The sequence below is a fragment of the Pristis pectinata genome, chromosome 35, assembly GCF_009764475.1.
Source record: "Pristis pectinata isolate sPriPec2 chromosome 35, sPriPec2.1.pri, whole genome shotgun sequence".
In the NCBI taxonomy this organism is placed as follows: Eukaryota; Metazoa; Chordata; class Chondrichthyes; order Rhinopristiformes; family Pristidae; genus Pristis; species Pristis pectinata.
Window position 1 is genome coordinate 3,316,413 of NC_067439.1, and position 17,444 is coordinate 3,333,856.

Genomic DNA, 17,444 nt, shown 5'->3' on the forward strand with positions numbered 1-17,444 from the left:
TTGACCAATCATCCTTTAACTGTTTTCAATTTCCTTTGCAAAAGATTCCAAAAGCCTTAATCATTTGCTATACCTGCCATCTGGGATCAGATTCAGTAGCCTCACTGCCTGTTAATAGATAACTAGCCTCAAATAAGGATTTCAGTCACAAGGCATGTGGTTAAAATTGGACCTGTTGAAGCAACGCACACTGCTGTTACTTTAAGTTCCCACCCTGTACAATCCACATTGAACAGGGACCAGAAGCTACATAGCAAGTGCATGTTCTTTTCAGCAGTTACTCCAGTCACCAGTGGAGAAGTCTGTTCACCAGTCTCAAATCTGCCTAGCTCATGCCATGATTTGTAGTAGTGACTGCAGATGCTGGAAATCTAAAACAAGCAGAAAATGCTGGAAGCACTCAGATTGAGCAGCAGCCACAAGGAGAGGTCACTGTTTCAGATCAAGGGCCTTCACCACAACTGGAAAATACAAGCATGTGACAAGTTGCAAAAAAATGGAGAGAATATCTGTAATAGAGCACAGAACAATGTTGTCAAGAATACATTAAAGATGAGACAGGAAAAACATAACTATGTGGAGAAAGGCAGTTAACATACAACATAACAATTTTTGCTAAGTCCCAAAAATTTGTAAGTTCTTTGAGCTCACGTTGGACCACCAAACAAGTCAGAGTGGGATGGAGAATTAACATGACAGGTGCCAGTTCTTGCAGATGTAATGGAGATAATTCTGCAAAGTGGTTCTCCAACATAAGGCCACATTATAGGCACTGAATATAACATGCTGAGGAAGTGTTAATGAATCACTGCTTCACCTAGCAGGACTGTTTGGGTCCCTGGATGATGGAATGAAATAAAAGGGCAATGGAAAAGCTGAAATAGTCAATGTGAGGAATTAGTGATTAGAGGGATCTAGTTGGATTCTAGAAAGAGAATCCTGGCCAAAATCAAAAGCAGAAATTTTGGAAGTTGTAATCAAACTCACTCCAGTAGGGAAAAACAGCCCAGTAAATAAACAAGCTCCAAAAGGTCACTGATAACTAGTTTTTTTAATGCAGTACCATTTCTTGCTGCAAGGAATGATAGCGATACACAGCCTGTATGTAGTACACAATAGACTATAAACTAGCAGATTACAGTAAAGGTACATGGAACATTGAGATTTATAGTTTTTGTATAAAATTGTTAAGTACAAACATCTAAATTGGTGTACATTGTTCCTTCAAATTCAGTTCCAATGCAGAGCAACATTCCAGGTTGGTTCTCTAACAACCAGTTAGAGGATGGGTCAAGTTAAATATAACTTTATATATACTTTAAAACAATGTGAAAGGAACCAAATAAAGCATGAATTATTAACATGTGAACCAAAAACTATATATACATTTTTCCCTGCTTTCCTCCAGCACCTGCCCTCCCCCACATGATCAGGTCTTGGTGCTCTTCAGATTCCTTCCACTCAGCAGGTGAGAAACCTAATCTACTCTGCAGCCACACATCAAGGCTTCAAGTTAAAAGCAAATTACAAGTGCAAGCAGGGCAGAGTTCTCTAAAGGCAGGATGTGAATGTGCTACTGAAACCCAACAGTACTAAATCACTGCTTTATAACTAGGAGAGGAAAAAAAAAGGTTTAACAAAAAAAATTGTCTTGGAACCAGTAGCAATTCAAAATAAAAAAAAAGGTAATGACCCAACTTGAAAGGTTTCCTAATAAACATTTGACTATTTTAACTTCCACCAGCCCCTTGAAGGGCAAGTTTCGGCCATTTTGTATAAAGCAAAATATTGTCTCGAGTGGGGAAAACAGCATCTTGATCTGGGTTAAGATGCACGCAGTTTGGGAGTTAAAATGCTTTTGGTCTTCAGCAGTTGTTGCAATGAATGGAAGCACTTTTTAAACCGGCCCATTCCCTTTGAACCGAACATTCCAGACTGGCCAATTAGTTGGGGCACCAAACTACAAACCTCAATTTTATGTTCTATAACAGGGGTACTCAAATTCATCCGTCACATCCTCTATTTTTTAAATTCAAAACTCCATGTTCATGCAAGTGCTAGGAAACACCATAAATTGTCCAGACACCGACTTGTCAGCTGCTCAACTATCAATGTCAGAACATTGTTAAATGTTGTTTGACTGAAGCCCTCAGACTAGTCTAATGGGCCTACCAGTATGGTACAGCAATGTTTCAACAATACTAGTCAAATGATAATCAATTCTTCTCAAATTATTCTAAGAAACACATGACTTTAAACCAGATGTCTGTATTGAATAGGATCATAAGGTTCAAAGCGTTTGCATGAAATAAAATTGAAGTACTTAAACCCCAAACCCAGCAACAGACAGGAAAAAAAAATGATGAGGCCAACATTTCATAGAAAATCTTTTAGCAAATTATAAAAACAATTCCACAACACGGTGTTTACTCTGCACTGTTGACAGGGGATTGCTCCCGAGAGCCAGACCAGGAACGAGCCGATTTACCAGGAGAATTTGATCGTGATCTCGACTGGGTTGGCTTCCTGCGGCGCTTGACCTCTGGTGAGCGGCTTGGGGAGCGGGATTCATTCCTCTGCCGCTTGGTATCACGGGCAGGTGATCTGCTACGAGAGCGAGACCTGCTGCGGCTTGGTGAACGGCTTACAGATCTTGAAGCACTTCTGGAACCCTTGTAGCTGCGGGATCTCGAAGAGCTTCTGGAACGGGATCTAGTCCAAGATCTGGAAAGACAAAAGATGGGAGTTAGTCTCAACATTAACAATCATTCGAGTTTTCTCCTGTGCAGTGGTTATCAACTTGCCTTTGAACTAACTGGTGCAACTATTGGAAAAGTGTCAAGCAGAATGCTAGCAATTACCAGTCAGGACACAAAGCAGGAATGGAACTTTGATGACCACATCCCATTTTCCAGTCTTGGTGTAAGATCTGGTAGTCTTCATTTGCAGGGATAAAAGCTTTCATAAAGATGGGCAAAAATTTTTTTTGAAAAACCCCTGATCTTCAAAGCTAGTGGAGAACACTCTGAAAGCATTCAGTAACATTAGAGGCTGCAGGTCTACAAGGAAGTTTACTTGGATTACACTGACTGAGCCAGCACTGACAACACTTTGGAAAGGCTCATCTTCAGGTGCCTTCATTTGTCAAATTGCTTCCAGCAGCCTGCAAGCTAGAGTTCTATGCATTCAAGTTACATGCAAGTGACAGCCCATTATATCCCCAGCTTGTTTATTTGATCCATTTTAGAGTTAAACAGCAAGTGAAAACATTTCAAACCTACAAATTTCCTTCATCTCACCCAGTAAGTCTCCCAATTAGTATTCAAGTCCACAATCTGTGCTAGTTACCTGTGGCGTCGTGGTTCCTCAATCAGTTGGACCCTTCGCCCACTGATCTCTTTTCCATCCAGTTTATCAATTGCATTTTTCAGATCACTGTAAGAAGCGAACTCCACAATGCTATAGTGAAGATAAAAATCAAAATAGTCAGGAACAGAATGATTCTACAAATACAAAGAATGATTTCCAAAAATCAATGCTTATTAGCATTGCAAACTAATATGCAAATCAATTAAGCCAATTTCATTTTTGAAACCAGTTGTTAATTTGCTAGTGGCACACTTGCAATCATGAAAACATGTGTTTGTGCAGCCAGTCACTTCCAGAGCTGATTATCTGAAATGGTGGCATACAAGCAGAACTTGAGGGCCAGCTGCAGAATATAGCACACCAAACAGCAAATCTACACACTCCTCTTTCTACCTCCTTTCCCCATCCAAAAACCCAAGTATGTTCTCACTCTTTCCTCAAGTACATGCTGAAGTCTCTCCACCCCTATCCAAAAATCAACAAGCCTGGTCAAAGCACCCAAAGGATTCCTTTCCTACAGAGTCAATTCTAGGGTTTAACTACAGAGTTTGTAGCTTCCTTTAATCATCTAGACATGCAAGCTGCCAGGTATGCAGCAACTAAGTTTGTGTCTTCATGTTCAAATGGCACTTAAATCCATGATTCCACCAAAGCCTTAAGATGAACCAGAACCAAGACCCAATGGCAAATTTCCAACCCCTGCTGTTCATAATGCCAAGCTCCATTCTTGCTTAAGCTGAAGCATCACTGGAACACTCGAATTTTAACTCAAGACTTTACTAGTCAAATGAGAGAAACCACAACCAAAAGGTGGAGGTCCCTCCCAGGAGCCCTCACCTCAAATTTCTGCTGTTTCACTACTTAACACAAAAATAGCAGAAAGTGTGAAACCACCTTAGCTGGGCATGCTAAAATTAGTATATAATTCAGTTAATATGCAACACAACAGCTAATTGGGATTCCACATTCAGAATTAAAATGGCAACTAAGGAACTAAATGGGAGGTTGCATTCTCTTACCCTTCATTATTGTGGACTCTATGAGCATCAGTGAAGGTCACTTCACCAGCCTGTCGCATGATGTCCTTCAGATCCTACAAACAGGAAAAACCCTTAATGGAGTTCACACAGGAACAAGCACACAACACAATAACCACCAGTTAATTGCCTCAGAATTGGGATGTCATGCTATGGGGCTTTAAGTGTATAAGCCTCTGCAGATGTGGATTGCTTATGATATAGCTGAATGTCACCTGCTAACAGGTCTAAACCTCTCCACAGCACAAAGGTATGCTAAAGATTGGCACAATTAACATACTATGGAACAATGCTGTTAGTTGCACCAAACTTTTCAGATTAGTGCTTAAATTCCTGTAATAGTCTGATCAGGATTCAAAATACTATCTTCAGTATATCAGTTGCCCCGGTTATCAGGCTTTTGTCAACTCATACTCAACCAAGTGGGGGGGGGGGGGGGGGGGGGGGGGCGGGGTGGGAAGAGCTTGGTTGGTGACAGCTCTAATCATTTAGAGAAATTCATCAGCCATGCTGGTAGGAGCAGTTGGTTGGGTTCAAGAATCATTCCTTCAACTTGATCAAATAGTCTGTAAAAGAAACTTGTGCAGCTTTCCACTGTTTTTGAAATACCAATATTAGTCAAGGTAGGAGAATGGAAAGACAATACTCTCCACTTTAAGATCATTGCCCCCACCCAGTTTCCATTTCCTCCACACCGTGCATCTTGATTGCTCTATAAACATTTGCCATCTCTTGCTTCATTCAAGTAGTCATCAAATTGATAATGCACATGAGATGATCCCAATGGGATGCATGGAATTATAGATCCCTAGAAGGGAAAGAAACCTTGTAATAGTGTTCAATATCATGACATCCCCATTCCACACATTAAAAATATAAAGTAATAAATTAGCCTTAGGTTACCCACACATTTACAATTTTAGGCAACCATCCAAGACCTACATGATGCATCTAAGCAAAGGGTGCACCCACTCAATACAATACCCTCTCGATACAGCTTCTTGGGGCATGGCCCTCCCTCAGTGGCACCGAATGTGCCTGCCACCCTGGGTAAGTGCCACCAATAATCATGGGTTGGGTGAAGGCTCGGCCACCTTATAAGTCAATCTCCTGACAAGCCTCCGAGCGAGATCGACACGGTTTTTTTTTCTTACACCAGGACTGGGAATGCGACAGGTGTCGATGCCATCGGTGACCCTAGGATCAGTACAACCCAGAACCCGCGTCCAGCTGCCTGAATAATCGTGGGAGCCGACTGGCAAATTAGTCAACACGGGACTTTTCCAGATACAGGACGCGACAACACGAGTAAAGGGAACTCCTGGTCAAAATGCCAATGACCTCACGACAAGCTGCTAAACAAAGGTTTTCAAGTTTAGTCAAGTGGTCATTAATTGCCAACAATATTAAGCCATCAGATTTATACAGTGTACAATTATCACAGTTAAAGGAGTAAAAGTGGAGTTGTTAAAATTCAAAAATCAGAAGTTTAATGGGCATTCGTTTTAAAAGTTTGTGCAGAATACCATTAGATTTCATCTTAAAAAAGTTTTAATTGAGCCTCCCTAGATCATATTTTCACAAAAATAACCCAGCATGTATCAATGCAGCATTCCTTGCAGATATCATCTATCGGTTAACTTTTCAAAAAGGGATTGTCTACCCGGTAACACTCAACATAAACAGGAAGAGGGAAGAGCAGGCTAGGTGGCAAAGCACCTAGCACAGAATGTCAGGAAGCATTTCCTTCCATAGTAATTAATGTTGAGCAAGACCTTCCGGCTGAGGTACCAGAAGCAACAGTTCTGCATGCAATTCGGAACATGACTGATGGCCTGGGACAGAACAGAGGGAGAATGGAAAGCAAAGCTTCCTATAAGTAGTATTCTCCACCTATTATCACCTTCTCCCAAGTACCCTCTTCCACAAATAAAATCTCTCCAGTTAGGCTTTTCTTTTCCCCATCAATACCACAGACAATTAATAGGTGATAGGAGATTAAAAGTGTGTATGAATAACTGATCGCAAGAATGGACAAATGTGTGCACAATGTAGTTATGCAATGGATCAAAAGCTTCATCAACACGAGAATTATTTGGTCATAAACCATCAAGATCAATTTACACTAACCAGTTGTAGCAAGGTGGACTGAAGTTCATTCTCCACCATTTCCAAGGAGCAACATTTTACTGCCAGGCATTTCATAAGCCACTTGATTAACGAAGACAGCAGTGGCAAAAACACCTTGGAGCAAATCGCTCACCTTCCGTTGATACACGTCACACAAATACCTGCCTAAGATCCAGGAAAATTGTCCATGCAATGTGTTGAGAGAACACAAAACTGTAACCTAGAAGCCACAAATTCAAGGTACAATGATTTGCTAGGGAAACAAGATGCAGTAAATAGGTTAATAATTAGAGCTGCCATTAACAGACTTCCAACTTGCTCAATGGACCTACTCAAATTCCTACAAAGTATTCGTATTATGCACGCAGTTTCCTCAGGTCCAAGGGTAAAGCAAGCTATGGGTTATATTTATGAAGTTATGACCCATGTGTTTAAGCACAGGCATCCATGAACAATTGAAATTAACTATTTTAAATTCTTGATTTATATTTAAATATGTTTACCCACCTGCCAACTAACACGGGAAGAGAGATTCTTCACAATCAGGCGATAGTCAGTGCGAACTGGAGGCCCATATCTGGAAAAAAAATCAAAGCAGCACTTGAAAGCAACAAAGGAAGTTAGATCAATAGGCACCCATACAACAGCATCTGCCTTAAGAATCCAAGTTGAGAGCAAGCCAAGATGCTTGATTCATTTTTTAAAGAAATGTCAGAGTTCCAATATGTACCTACAACTCTGAAAGAATGATCATGTTTCACCCATGACTTCTAGGTGAGGGTGAAAATAAAACTAACTCAGACCAGACAATATAGGAACCTCAAACATGTACAAGTCATGTTGCCATCTCTTGCCCTTCAGCATTTTCAGTTCCAGGGAGGAATAAAAAAATGACAATTTCCACTAATTGCTGGAAAACACATTAGGGAGCAAGGGAGAAAGAAAAACCAATACTTCAGGCTGATGACAAAGTACGATTTGTTAGGAAGGACAGCTCATAAGCATAAAAACAGCCAGGAGAGAACTGTTTAAAACAAAAAGGCATGATTGGCACATGATGCATGATAGTACATGCCCAAAGGTGACAAAAATTATGAGAGATGGGTCTAGAGAAGGCAAAAGTGACTACAGATGCAACCAAGGAAGCCAAAGCCCAGAGGTTAGGGCCAACCTGCTGGCTGTTTCACTCATTACAGAATTCAAGTGAAGAAACAGGAAACCTGATGTTATCCTTTTCAAATTTTCCTACCCCAAAGATTTTATTTAAAAAAGTAAACCAACATTAAGCCCATTCCTTCCTGTTAGTTTCCACATCTATCCATTCTTTACCTTAGTCCACTGCTTCGTTCACTTCTGGGGCGATAGTAATTAAACCTTCCACCAAATCTGCCCCCTCCTCTCCGGGGTGGTGCCTTTGCAAGTTCCACAGTGATCCTAGACAAGAGTTTTGTAAAAAAAAAATTCAAATAAAAATGCTACATAAAAACTCAGTTGCAACTTAACAGAACCTTGAATTGTTTAAGAAATAAATTTTTCCAAGCATAAATTGGACTTCAATGCCAAACAGAATTCTAGCAACAGCACACAGACAGGATGCAAATGATAACCAGAATGAGGATCAAGTTCAACATAGAGACATCCCAGCATTCATTCTGAAACGTTTACATGCTGAATTGGGTGTGGTACTACAAAATTTCAGTTAAAGCAGCTGATGGTTCTAATCAAGTAGTTAATTAGAACCACAGTCACTATAGATGCCCAAATTCCAGCAATTCATTGAAATCCTTGGACCATTTTCAGGATGGTTTTAGATTGATGAACTTAGTTGTAATTTATTCCATAGCAGTAAGGCACTTACCGCTCCCGGAACAGTTCCTTCCCATTGAGCTCATAAACTGCATCATCAGCATCCCGAGCATCATCAAATTCCTAAAGCAAAAGACAAGATTTCATTTTAGTCAATGCTTAAACAGGTTTCATGAACACATTCATAAAAAGACTTTGATCTAGACAAGCCAGAAGTCAGTTCAAGTTCCACCATGGCAACAAATGAAACCAAGTCAGATAATCTGCAGATGGGTGCCAAGATTCAAGAGTCACAATATTTCAAAATCAGTTGCCATTCTGCATTACTAAAGTTAAATGGGTTCAGAATTATGCATTACAAAACTATATTGACTTCTAATGCCTCAAATGGATCTCAAACCAATTTGACAAGCTAATTGAATTGAGGGAAGGCAGAAATCAAGAGAAAACTGACGGTAACTTGTACAAAAGTAACAACTTTAAAGTTTAATTGCTATGGTTGCTATACTGCATCACAAGCAGTTAAATAATTAGCTGAAGTGACAATCAACCACTGTACTGCTTGGGAAACAAAACACCACAGAAAGAAAACCTGAATAAGGGTTTGAATTGCATCAGGTGGACTACACTAGAGAAAAATGCAATCTGGTTGGTGTTCAGATTGGTAGTATCACAAAACACAAAATCTAATCTCAACCACTGAGATGAGGTCTTGTACCACTTCCCTGAACAACATAACTTGTATTCATCATGAACAGTTAAAGGATTTAGAACAGCTGATTTAATTAACATAAAGGGACTGTAAAAAGCACAAGTTCTTGGTGACAGCATTGTCAGCAGGTAGGTTTTATGCCCCTACAATGGGAATTTCAGGGGATTTACTGAGCACTAATCATCCAAATGAGTTGGTGATAGGGGATAAAAGAAAAAGGGGCCTAGGCAATTTAAGTGTTCTGCTTGGTGATACAAGGCCACACCATTAACAAGTCACTGCAATACATCCAATGGAACACACTATCACACACACGATTACAGATCTGCTGACTGACTAGGCTCAAATATTGTGACAATCTAGCCAAATGTTCCAACACACGGTTAAGGCTTTAAGTACCCATCATTTTATATTCTTGAAGCTAGAGCATTAAAATAGCTCAGCCAATTTGTCATTTGACATTCCCAGTTCTTGTCAGTGAGGAAACTTGATGTTAAAATATCAAGGATGGGATGTCTCTTGTTTAAAATGGTCATCACTGGCACCTGACAGTATAAATCAGTGTCCTCTAATGTGCTCCCAAGGCTGATGCACACCACTTCAAGGGTGTCATTAATGGAGCTGATGAGAATCAACAAAAACACCCAACTCTCAACCTTAAGATGAGGGATGATTAAAGCAGCCAAAGATTGTTAGGCTACTGATTCTTCCATTCTTTCAAACCCTGAAGACAGACTTCAGAAAGCCATAATTTTTGCATTGGGTTTCTCTTGCTGTTTTCATTCTGACATCCCACCCACTGAAAGTTTTCCCTTAATAGCCACATGTAACAGTATTTATGATAACACTGCCAATGACTGCAACTGCCATCTTTCTTGGCAGGAGACTGCAGGTTTGGAGGCACTGAAGTAGCCTAGCTGACTAACAGAAGTGCCTGTTGGAAATGGTACACAATGTGACCACTGCACCAGTGATGGAGAAAGTGAATGTTTAGGATGATTGGGGTACCAAACAAGTGGTCTGCTTCATCTTGGTTGGGTTTGAGTTTCAAGCTGTTAGAGCTGCACTCATCAGGCAGGTGCAAAGTATTCCAATCACACTCCTAACTTGTGCCTTGGTGATGGTAGGAAAGCTTTGGGTTGTCAGGTGGTGAATCACTAACCACAGAACACCCAATCTCTTGCCTGCTTTTGTAGTTATAGTATTATATAGCTGGCCCAGATGAGTTCCATTCAAGAATGACTCCCAGGATGTTAAAAGTATGTGTCCTGGCAATAGTAATGCCATTGAACTGATGGCACATTTAAGGTTTTGATTAGTGCAAGCAGTGTTCAATGTTTCTTCATTTTTATACATCCTGGAAAATTAGCTTGTTTCTGACCCAAAGTCAAACAAATCTGCCTTAAAATATGCCAAATATATGGACACAGGTACATATCCTGCTTGCACCAACAACTTCTACAATTTCAAACAAAAAATCTCTACCATTTTCCTGGTTTGTGCCCAACTTTAAATAATTCAGTTAAATGTGGGACTTAATTATTTAAGTTACTGTGCAAAAGCAAGTTGTTGCTGGGGTAAATGAGACACCCTTGAAACATGATATGCTGTTTTGCTGTGGTGAAAGTGCTCTCCCTTCATCACAAACCAGGCAGTACAATAACTCACACCTCTGCTATAAAAGCAGCCATTATGAAACATTTGATTAAGCAACAGTGACGCCCATTGAAACAAAGTAGAATGTACTTCATAGTTATCTGTTCAGATGGATTACTTTGTACATCGAGGCTGCAAATTTGGAGTCAAATCAAGAATCTAGTTGTAAAACATTAATAAAAAAATCATTTTAAGGCTCATGCTGTGTTCTCAATTTACTGGATACAATTTCAGTGGAACTGAAACGTCATTAAAATATAACCGAGAAAATCTCACCAGTTGTTCAAGAAAGGGGACCAACGCATGTCCTCAGTGCATGAGAAATACCACTGTTTTAATGTTTACTTGTAATTCCTCATTGTGAAATCCATGCCCATGAACCTACCTTAGATTTGGGCCTGTACTAAGAATGTTACTTACCACTTATCAGTGACCACTAAAAGATATAATCAAAGGCATTGAACAATATTGATTTTCCCCACCCACATCCAAAGAATTACCATTAAGCAAAAATCCAACAAGACAGACCATATTAAAGCCACAACAACCAAATCAACAGCAGGATTAAAAAATTCAAAGCACAAGTAAAACAGATTACCAAGAGACTGTGGAGTAGCAGGAGAGAAATAAGATCTCATCTATAATGGCAAAAAGCCAACCCTTCCAGCCCAACTAGTCCACTCTAGTGTTTATGCTTCCCACCTTTTGTCATCTAAGATCTATCAATACAACTATTCCCTTTTTTATGCATGGCCAACCTCCTTTAAATGCAGTAGTATTCACACTAATCTCTGCTTTTGGTATTGGGTTCCATATTTACAAAATTCCCAACAGCAATTTTTTTTCATTTCCTGGTATTGATGGCCTCTAGTCTTCCTTAAAACTCCTCAGAATACACTAATTCCTGTAAACTTCTGTTCCCTCTCAGTGCCCTATGGACAACACGCCACCCTGATCTGTACTAACCAAGGTTCAATATAACCTTAGCATAACCTCCCTTGTTTTCAATCATATCCCTTTTAAAAAAGTATTTTTAAAAGTGGCCTCGCTAACCTGTGACACATTTTAGTGATCATTTTTGTACACTGGACCTTCATTATGTGCAAATGACACAACTTCCCTATTCTTTCTCAAAAGCATACTACCTTCTATTTGTGTTGAAGTTGCCATTTGCATATTTATCACTGTTCTCAGTATATCTTTCATTTCCTCCACCCAAAATACATTGCACCTGCAGATCTAGAAATGAATTGTGTCCAGATCATCATACATTGTGAACAGTAGTCCTATCACACAAACTCACAGAACATCACTACTTACCTGTCTTTATTGAATAGCTACTCTTTATTCCCACTATCTCGATCCACTACTGGCCTCAACCTTGAATTCTCCAAAAAGGCATTTGAAAATCTAGGTAATATTACATCCGATTCAATGTCGACTCATTCTCAAACTCACTTGTAAATCAGTTACATTTGAGAGGAAGTCTACTTACAGTAGAACATTCTGGGGAAAATGCCATTCCTCTCTTGGCTAGCATTATTACCCAAACATGGTTTGAAAACCAAAAATTTAATTCAATTGGTACATCCACTCTTTCCCAGCGGTAACGAGGTAACCAAGTGCAACACAACATGAACTTGGGGGGGGGGGGGAAAGAGGAGAAAAAACAAGTCACACTGAATTTAATTGAGAACAAAGGCAAAATACTCACCACAAACCCAAACCCTCTCTTCAGGTCAATTTCACGAATACGTCCATAGCCTTTGAAGAACTTTTCCACATCACGTTCCCTCACCTGAGGGCTCAGGCGACCAATGAAAACACGGCAACCATTCATTTTGAAATTTTATAGTCTAAAAAAAATTATTGCAATAAAAATACAGCATTAAGAGCCAAAATTTCAGAAGGATTGAATTGAAGTGACATACATAGACCAATGGTCCATAAATACCAATTATGAACCCTACAAGTCACACAAAATGGCCCCATTGGTTACATAGAGATGATCTGTTTTATGAAAATAGTTACTTATGAAGGTCAGATTGACAAACTGCCCTATTACATTTTAACAACAGCATACAAACTGTAAAAAAAATTACCAACTTTGGAGATTGCTAGAAATTTACAAACTTGAATGGCACGCAACCCACATTAACAAAAGCTAGTTACAAATTTCAGCTCTCAACCTTCAGATAATAATCCTGAGAAATTTCCAGAAATGAAATGGAATTGCCCCAGAAATCTAGGCAATAGCCTTTTGCTAAGAGCATAGAAACAGACCAGCAACAGTGCTCCAGATGACAGCATACCAATGAGCAACACAATGAAGTAGTAATTAAATGTAAAACAATGACGAATGCTACTTATAGATTTTCCCAACCAGTAATCTGAACTGTATTCCCCTATTGCAAGTCTGGAGCTTGAACAGTTATTAATTTTAACATTACACCCAAAGGAACAGCGAAGCTTTTAAGATAAAACAAACTTCCCTTTGGTTACTTCCTCCTCAGTTTTGATTTTTTAAAAAAAAACCATTGTTAATAACCAACCACCAATTTTTAAACTGGATTAAGATTTTTAATAGCCATCAATTTACCACAAAAAAAGAAATCCTACCCTTCTGGAAAATATACCTTTACACCCAACACATAACGACATTATAAAAATTATATCTCAATGCCTCGAAGCAGAAGTGGGAGTCAGCTTTTCCTAAATTATAACCTACGTTTTGTTTTTTTAAAAGGGACCCGATGAAAAATCTAAGGAATTTACAACAATTGTCCTCAATTTATCAAACGAGGCAAAATGGTGTAACACGATTTAATTCGCCCCCCCCCTTTTTAAAAATAAGCCCTTTAGATCTTAAAATCTGTTCCCAAATTAGTGTTTCAAACGCAGTTGAACCTTTAGGGAGAGAAAACAAACGGCGAGGGAACATTTAGACCCATTTCCTTTCCGGAAAAAGGACAAGAGACGTAAAAAGGGCGAAGAAAAACACGACCGAATGCGCCGTTTAGAGGCTGTGGAGAGGGTTTATTTTCGGTAAACATTGCTGAGGTAACGGGGGGGAAGGGGTTGGTTGGCACCAAGTACAAAGGCCTCTCGAGAAACGCCGAGAAGGTTCGAGAAAAAACAAACAGTTGAACCGACGAGGCAGCAGCGCCCTCGTCCCCTCCCCCACCCGGGCCGGGCCGGGCCGAGCCGCCGCCCGGCCGCCCTCACACACCGGCTGGCCGCTCACCCGCACCTCGCTCGGCTTCCCGCTGCCTCTCGGTGTGTCTCCCCCCTGTGCTCGTCGCCCTGATCACTCGCTGTCCGTCCGTCCGCCCTCCCGCTCACTTCACTCCGCTCCGCTCCGCTTCTCCTTCGCCTTGTTTCCACCTCAAGTCATTTGACGCCAACGTCACGCTGCAGTGGAACGGGGTTTCCGAGTCCCGGCCGCACGGGCTGCCTTATGACGTCAAACCCCCAACGTCCCGCCCGTCTGCCTCATTCCTGCTTCGCGCCTCGACCCCGCCCCCTCCTCTGTCAATCATCGCCCACGCCTGTCAATCACGCGGAGTCTAGGCCCCGCCCCCTCCCCCCAGTTTCTATTTTCCTTTGGTGATTGCACGGTTCATCCTGGACTGGCCTGGCTCCCCCTTCTCCGGAGTGGGAGCTGAAGGGAGATATTCAGTATTATAAAGCGTCCAGAGAATGTTTCCTTTTATGGGGAAGGGAATCAGAGAGAGAGAGGGAGAGAGAGAGAGAGAGAGAGAGAGAGAGAATAGGCCTGGGGAGTGTAAATTGAGGGAGGGAGTGAGGGAGTGACTTGGGGGGAGAGAGAGAGAGAGGAATCAAGGGAGGGTAAAAGGAGCAGGGCAGGGGGAGGTTGGAGTCAGGGGAGGGTAAAAGGAGTGGGGGAGGTGGGTCCAGGGCGGTGTAAAAGCAGGGAAGGGGTCCAGGGGACTGAGGGGGTTGGGTGGGGCAGGGAATTGTAAATGGAGCAGAAAGAAAGTAAGAGAAAGGGGCCATGGGATTGTAAAAGAAGCAGGGGGAGAGATAGGGGTCAGGGGAATGTAAAAGGAGAAAGAGGCGCAGAGGGGTTACCAGGTTTGGGAACTTACCCCCTGAACTTTAGGGTCATCGTCTCTGCTGTTTGAAGCCGTTTCCCAAGTGTCTTGCTCCCACTCCAACAGGGGGGATCTGCTCCATCGGCTGGGAAGTCCCACTGGGGCCCCAGCAGGACACCACGGTCTGCTGACCTCCAGCCACACCAGAAGGGCAGCTGAAGTTTTCATAGAGATGTCTGCAGTTTCTGGGCTTGGCTGTATGCTTCAGGTGGCATAGCTGATGGGCTCAGCTAGAAGGTGGACAACTACCAATTGGGTAGCCAGTCCTGAAGAGGGTGTGTCACGGCAGCCTGTGCACAGCCTCACACTTAGAGCAAATAGCTAGTAGCTGGAGATTGGGGAGCAGTGGTGTGGGAAAATCAATAAGAAAAGGGCTAACTGGGAGAAGGTGAGCAAATGGGGTGGGTGTGTGGAGGGATGGGGACAAAGGGAATGGGGAGATTGAAGGAGGCAATTAGAGGTAAGGGGTCAGAGATAGGGAGAGGAGGTGAGGAAAAGTGTGTGCACAGTTATGTGTTTGCCCGAACACACTCTAAATCTACACAGCCTTGTCTCCAATTGACTGGGACCTCCTTGCCATTGGACCAAGACCTCGCTCTGTCAAGACCGTGTGTTAGCTGGTGTGTAGTGGCTATCCCATGTTAAAAGAATCCACACACAGGCACCTTGTGCTCCTCAGTGGAAGCAAGTCATCCTCAATTATGAGGAACTGCCTTAGAAGAGGGAGAAGATAGTCAGCAGGAAATCCAACGGGGAATTTGGAAGGAAAGTACAAAGGATGATGAGAAACAGGAACTGAAGATACGTATAGAGACATTTAAGGGGAGGCTGGACAAGTATACAATGATAAACAGGATCACGCCGATGGATTTAAATGGGGGCAGATGGGAGGAAGTTCAAGTAGAGCATATATGCTGTCATGGACTGGTTGGGCTGAATGGCCTGTTTCTGTGCTCTATGCAATATGGATTGTAAATTTTCTTTCCATGTCTCTGCTCCTCTTCCTCCTCTTGTGCTCCTCTTCCTCCCCCTTGTAACACTTCCCATACCATTTAGTTGGATCATTACCCCAAAGTCATCAACTCAAACAGATATAATGACAGAGAATTGATTTTACTTAACATAAACGGTGCAAAAACGAACCATTTTATCCAGCCCGGACAGTCCATACCAACATCAAAGCCACCTTCCATTTTCAGTATCTGACTCCAGCAGCCTGACCAAGGTGACAATAGGTGGACCAGAGAGAAAGTTACCGATGCAGTAAGTGCAGTTGGGTAAATTCAACAATGAGTGATCTTATTGTACCAGAAAGGAATTTAAGTTGCTTTCACCGCTGAGTACGATGCACTCTTATCTCCCTCCTGATATGTTTCCTTTAAACTCATCTTAAATGCAGCTTGTAATGTTTTCACAAAGACGTTGCTGTGTCTCAATACATTCCTAAAGGCTTTACACTCCTGCACTTTTCACATTAACTATAACATGTGGTAACAATTTCCACATCAGACTCTCTTGGCAAAGATTTCTTGGTGTCTGACTTTTTGCTAATGTTTTGTTCTTCCCCACAAATGAATATTCTAGTTTGTGTCTATCCTATTAAAACTTTCTGTGCTTTGATAAACCTCCAATAGTTACTAAAAAGTCAGAGGTGTTGACAGGAACCTAGGCTTAGGTTGTTGGTGTCTTGCTCCTCAGTGAGAGATCTTTAGTGTTTTCCTCCCCAGCCTCTCTGTACTAAACATATTCTCATCCTTGGTGATGTCAACTTCTATCTTACCTCATCATGGTCTTTCTCCCCTCTGAGGCTTTTGCCTTTCAGTCTCTCCCTCCGATGTACCCCCCCCCCACCCACCCCACTGATATTCACAGCTGCCTGTTTCCTTGCTATTCCTTGATCACTTCCTCTCATTGTCTCATCTCCTTTTTCTCTCCCAATCTCATTTCCTCTTTGTCCACTTCCCAGAAACATTTCTCCCTACTGACTTAGTCATAGAGTTGTACAGCACAGAAACGGACCCGTCGGTCCACCATGTCTATGCCTACCTTTTTATCATCTGTATTAATTACATTTATCTGCATTAGGCCTACATCTTTACATACTTTGCCTATTTAAGTGCCTGTCTAAATGTCTCTTAAATGTAGTGATTGCATCTGACTGCACCACCTCCTCTGGCAGCGAGTTCCAGATAACAACCCCTCTCTGTGTTTTTAAAAAAAGTACCTCTCAGATCGTCTTTTGAAACACCTTCCCCTCACATGCCCTCTTGTTCTTGATACCCCACTATGGGAAAAGGATTCTGACTATTTACCTGGTTTATCCTTCTCATAATTTTATCAGGTTACCCCACAACCTCCTTCGCTCCAGGTAAAAAAGGGTCTGCCTATCCAATTTCTCCCCAATTCAGACAAATGTCCTGGTGAATCTCCTCTGCACTCTCTCCAGCGCAACCACATGTGGTGATCGGAACTGCACACAATACTCCAAGTACAGTCTAATCAATGTTTTGTAAAGTTGCAACATAATGTCCCAACTTGTATATTCTTTGCCCTATGAAGGCAGGCTTGCCATATGCCTTCTACACCACCTTATCGACCTGTGTCACCTTACAATTGCAC

General features: G+C 41.6%; 1 protein-coding gene across 4 annotated transcripts; it reads right to left on the bottom strand.

Annotated features, from left to right (window-relative positions):
• Positions 1–1,032: 1,032 nt before the first annotated feature.
• LOC127586344 (serine/arginine-rich splicing factor 5-like) lies at positions 1,033–14,128 on the bottom strand. Of its 4 annotated transcripts, none has more exons than XM_052044211.1 (8): positions 13,955–14,128; positions 12,425–12,566; positions 8,395–8,465; positions 7,866–7,970; positions 7,044–7,113; positions 4,389–4,462; positions 3,349–3,459; positions 1,033–2,724 (listed from the first exon to the last, which is right to left on the bottom strand). In XM_052044211.1, the coding sequence occupies exons 2-8, from the start codon at positions 12,548–12,550 to the stop codon at positions 2,427–2,429; spliced, it is 855 nt and encodes a 284-aa protein (XP_051900171.1). In that variant the 5' UTR covers positions 12,551–12,566; positions 13,955–14,128; the 3' UTR covers positions 1,033–2,426. The 4 variants fall into 4 exon arrangements, 2 of the variants coding, with proteins under 2 accessions (XP_051900171.1, XP_051900170.1); XM_052044210.1 differs by having other exon boundaries at positions 13,961–14,126; XR_007958677.1 differs by lacking the exon at positions 1,033–2,724 and adding an exon at positions 5,379–5,761 and having other exon boundaries at positions 3,421–3,459; positions 13,961–14,126.
• Positions 14,129–17,444: the final 3,316 nt, after the last annotated feature.

Coding starts and splice junctions, on each gene's coding strand:
- LOC127586344 (XM_052044211.1), bottom strand. CDS start 12,550: ATGAATGGTTGCCGTGTTTTCATTGGTCGCCTGAGCCCTCAGGTGAGG. Junction 3,460..4,388: donor AGAGTCCACAATAATGAAGG/GTAAGAGAATGC, acceptor TCTTCACTATAG/CATTGTGGAGTTCGCTTCTT. Junction 2,725..3,348: donor GAGGAACCACGACGCCACAG/GTAACTAGCACA, acceptor TTGTCTTTCCAG/ATCTTGGACTAGATCCCGTT.